We start from the raw sequence: 4,824 nt of genomic DNA, 5'->3' as shown, positions 1-4,824 counted from the left end.
TGATATAACCATTACTTTTTCACTGATGTTTCTTGACGTTAGTATAGTGCTGCGTTTTAGGAAACCAGCAGTCCAGAGCCTGAGCTGTAACTAGGGTCACTAAGTGTCTGTGTGTATTTTTCAGAAAACCGTTCAGAACAAATTCCAGAGCTGTATTTATGCCTCAGAGCGGCCCTGGAAGAGGAGGGGGAAAAACAAAACAAAAAACAAACAAAAAGCATAATGCTGCATTTTTGAGTTATGAACAAAAGCATAGTCCCAAAAGGCTGGGTTTTGGATGGTTTTTACACTAAAATCTATACATGTTCAGCCCAAGTTCCTTTACCAGTCCATGCAAAATAAAGGTTGCCAGACCCTTTCTAGCACTGCCCCATGTCTGCCTGCTTTTATAAACCAGTGCTGAAGGACACCCCGGGATGCAGCCTCAGCCTGCTGTTCTGAACAGCTCATACTGCTGATGTTGAAAAGACCTTGTCAATGGAATAAATATTGTGATCATGATGATGAACGGAGTTGGCTAAAAAGGGGGTGAAAATCTATCAAGATTGGTTAAAACTTTTTCTGGTAATAAAATTCCAGTAGGTTAATTAACCTTTTAAGTAAATGAAGCCTTTTAAAAAACATTCCGCCGTGTCCATGTTTACTCGGAGGCTTCCAAAGCCCAAAGACGTCACTTCTGAATTTTCTGTGTATTACAGTTCTAAGTACTTTTTTCTAAAGCAAATATTTTTCTAACATTATTTTTCTAAAGCAATTTTTTTTCTAACATTACTTAAGTTCTGCCAGAAATGGGTGAAGACAACATACTGCAAAAATGTGACAAATCAGAAAGTTAGGGCTGCAAATGTAAAATGTGCGGTCAAAAAGACAAACAGATTAGATTGTCAATCAAAATGGTGTAATTTTTATTGGCATTTTCAGTACGAAATGCTGCCCAATCATTGGTGAAAGGGGTTGCACAATTGCTGTGAAACACACTTCATTTCCTTACTGCCCAAAGTTAAATTTACATGCAAAATTTTTATAAGTGCACTTTTTCATCCATGCGTCACCTTTTTTTATGCTGGTGTTCATTCATTCAAATGTAGAATTTGAAACTGCGGAAACTCTTCTAAATTCAGAAGTCCATATGCTGCTTGAGCATCGTAAGCAGCAGAATGAGAGTGCAGAAGATGAGCAGGAGCTCTCAGAAGTCTTCATGAAAACCTTGAACTACACAGCACGCTTCAGCCGCTTCAAAAACCGTGAAACCATTGCCAGTGTCCGTAGGTGAGTGGAAAAGTTAGGGTGTAAGACTATACTGGTGATTTTGGACTATAATGTGCTGCTTTATGAAGGTACAGTTTAGTGGTGTTTCCTGATTTGTACTATAATTCTGAATCTGTTTTTTCTGAAGAGCCATGAAATTTGATCGTAATTCTTCATGGAGGCCTTCTGAACTGCTTTGTTTTCACTATTTAAATGACAGCTGGTTGCATTAAATGGGAGGATTTTCTAGACCTGGTGGAGTAACTTGGGGGAAGTGGAGTTAGATGTGACTTTTTTTTTCTCAATGCAATTACATAGTGAGTCTTCCTGAAAAAAACATTGCCTTCAGTGCCAAAAGTAGAGTGAAACAAGATATCTGTTTGGTTTAGTTTATGCCCTTTTATATTTCGATCTTACTTCTAATTTCACCAAGTTGTTTTCTTTCCTTACAGTTTGCTGCTCCAGAAAAAGCTCCATAAATTTGAATTGGCATGTTTGGCTAACTTGTGTCCTGAGACAGCTGAGGAAGCAAAAGCCTTGATTCCTAGGTGAGCATTTACATACCATTAATACTTTTCTGTGATCTGAAGCCAGCTATGGGCAGATGCCCTCTCTTCAATCCAGCTCTGTTGACAGAAAAACTTCTGGTCTTGGTCTTTCATCATCTACCCATTGATCTGACATTGAGGCACTATTTTTAAGTGTCCCTAATGCACTTCCAACAACAGTTACTGGATTGAGCGAAAACCGCTTAAATTGGGGTTTTTAGCCCACCCAGGTGTGGTTTGGTTTTGTTTTCTGTTGGAGTAAATGACGGTGCTCCTGTGAACTGTTTTGTGGATAATGTACAGGGGAGCAGTATCTTGATTTGTTACCTCATGGCCTGAGATAGGGGAGGGAACAAAACGCTCATCTGAATTACAGTTTCTTCCTTATATGCTAAAATTTCATGGCAAGACTGAACTGGCTTATGAACATGAGGCTACAGGGACTTCATTTAGAGGTCTGTTGAAGCCTGCACCTGCCCCGCCTTTTTTATAAAACGTTTTGAAATTATTCAGCAGAAAGTTCTGGGCAGGATGGAATTTTGTCATTTAAAGAGGAGGCACTGCATGGGGCTCAGAGTGGGACTTGTACAGTAATGTTGTAGATGGTTCCTGGCAGTACTGTACAGGTGGGTGATGATGGTGTGTGTAGAGGCTGACAGGAGAGAATTATGACTGACTGAAATGAATCCGGGGGGGAATTATTTCTAAAACCTTCAATGTATTCTCATTGTTCTTACCTTTCAGCCTGGAGGGTCGATTTGAAGATGAAGAATTACAACAGATTCTTGACGACATTCAGACTAAACGCAGCTTCCAGTACTAAAGTTAACCCTCAACCCTTTTATCTGAACAGAAGAACCTGGGAACTTTGACAGTTTCTCAGCCCTCTGACCAGCTCCTGGCTGAGTAAAGGGAGTTGTGGATCCTGGGTACTCCAGGGCTGTGTCATCTACAGGTGCATTCAGACTGGAGATCATTATAGTCCTTTTGGTTTATTCCATATGTGTGTTTGTAAGGACGCCTGCGTTGTGAGAGCCAAAGAATCTGAAAAGCCTTTTTCCAGTGGCTCAAGTGTTTGTTTTTTCAAAATCCCTCTACCCAGTTTGGAAATTTTCAACATGTTTCTGTTTTTTAGCAGAAATGTGGATGTGACTTTTTCTTTTTTTTTTTTTTTTTGTGAACTTCTAAACAAGATGGAGAAACTTGTTCTTGACTCTCAGAAGGTTTAGTGATGGGCAACATCAATTTCTGTGGTGATGTTTTTGTTTGGTTTTTTTTTAAATATTCTTTTTATTGTTTGATTGGGACAGTGGATTTTTACAGCTTCAATAATTTTCTATTGTTTAGTGTAAATTAAAAGATATTTCTAATTAACGCTGTGTGTTTTATAAACATTAGGTGCATATGATGATTTTATTAATGAGGATCTTTTTGATAAATAGATCCTGTGATGATTAACCTGTGGTGGAGATCTGGGGACTCCAGGTGTGTAATAACACAAGTACAATTTCAGGCAGGTCAGGCAGAGGTGTTATTAACTTTGATTACAGTGAGAGTACATTTAGGCAGCATCTCCCTCTCAAGGTGATTGCAGAGACCCAACCTGTATATTGTTTCAGAAAAGAGGTGAGAAAAAACAATAATTTTGATGTTAAGGAAGACAGCTGTCCATCCTGGGAGGGATGGACTCGTTAAGTAGCTTGCTAACTTCCCCAGTCAAACAGTAAGTAAGGTGACACTAGGGAGGGTTGGCTCTTGGTGGAGCCTGTGGGAGTGGCACAGCTGGTATTATCTTAGCTCAGAAGCGGGGAGTTGACAGCAATCACAGCTTTTAGTTGAAAGGAATGTTCTTTCAGTTAGGATAAACTTCTTAGACGTCTCAAATATTAATAATTTTACCACCACACCTGAAAAAAGGGCAGTTTTGCAGGAAAGACCAGCTGGGACAAAGAGGAAGACAAATGTGTTAAGGCACTACCTGTGATGATAAGCAATAGAGCTTCACTGGTGTTGCAAGAGGGAGAGAAATACAGTGTTATTTTAGCCCTTACAGGAAACTTCATGTTGCAGCTATGTGGAAAGGCCAAGCTGGTTTGTGACAGCTGGTTGGGCTCCCTCATCTGAAGTGCATTACCTCAAACAGGGTTTATTTCAGTGCTTCAGTGGCATTACATCTCCTGAAAGCCAATAAACCAGATGTACCTTTCCAAGTGATTTGCAGAAAACCCCAATAGCTTCAGCTGGATCAGAATAATTGTAACTAAGGAATAAAGATAAAAGCAAGGTGGCATAGTGAATCAATTTTGTAAAGCTCAATGGCTCCTTTTGATATGGGATACGTTTTCCACTAGCTGCTCCCACTGTAACTTGGTTTGCCCTGTAAAATTTTCTGTTAAAGCAGCTTTAAGGCATTCTCATCTTTCAAATACAGAGGCTCTCTTAATGACAACTCGTTTTTATTTGGAAAAGAAAAAAAACACCTTGGACCTTTTAACCTACAATTCTGGGTAAAAGGGAGGTATAATTGTAAATGGGAGGCATTACTACTTGTTGATAACTTTGTGAGCTAACATAAGACACTTAAGGAGTTTGAGAGACTCACAGTGATCTCAGGAGACTTGCACCATCCTTCACAAATAGATAACGATGAGCCTTGAGAGTAGTTGTGCTTGACTCTTGTGTTCTGAAACCTGGTAATCGGGACCGGGAAGAAGGGACGATGTCCGAGGGACCTGTGTGAGGGGCAGTTCTGTGGTAGCGCCTGGCTATGTGGTGAAGACATAGCGTATCAACACGAAGCAGTACAGAAATACAGAGCTGTGCACTTAGGCGAGACGTGCACGGCCACGAGGTTTGGAAGCAAGAGTGGTCCAGCTGCCGGTACTACTCGTTTTGGAGAAGCTGAAGCCAGCTGGCACGGCGGCAAGGGCCTGGTTGCCCACAGCGTCGTCAAAGCACAGACCCGTGGGGCGCAGCTTTCCCGCCACGGCGGGTTCACGGCTATGAATTCTGGTCACCCTTTTTCCCC

The 4,824-nt window shown here is 40.9% G+C and overlaps 1 protein-coding gene across 1 annotated transcript; it reads left to right on the top strand.

The window, feature by feature from the left end:
- The first annotated feature begins 759 nt into the window (after nt 1-759).
- Nucleotides 760-3,164, top strand: POLR2D (RNA polymerase II subunit D). The gene is made up of 3 exons (XM_026855557.1): nt 760-1,269; nt 1,701-1,796; nt 2,541-3,164. The coding sequence occupies exons 1-3, from the start codon at nt 1,061-1,063 to the stop codon at nt 2,617-2,619; spliced, it is 384 nt and encodes a 127-aa protein (XP_026711358.1). The 5' UTR covers nt 760-1,060; the 3' UTR covers nt 2,620-3,164.
- Nucleotides 3,165-4,824: the final 1,660 nt, after the last annotated feature.

The sequence above is a fragment of the Athene cunicularia genome, assembly GCF_003259725.1.
Source record: "Athene cunicularia isolate RWA chromosome 9 unlocalized genomic scaffold, athCun1 chr9_part2, whole genome shotgun sequence".
Lineage (NCBI taxonomy): Eukaryota > Metazoa > Chordata > Aves > Strigiformes > Strigidae > Athene > Athene cunicularia.
Note: the sequence above shows the minus strand (reverse complement) of the source record. Positions and strands in the feature narration are given on the sequence as shown.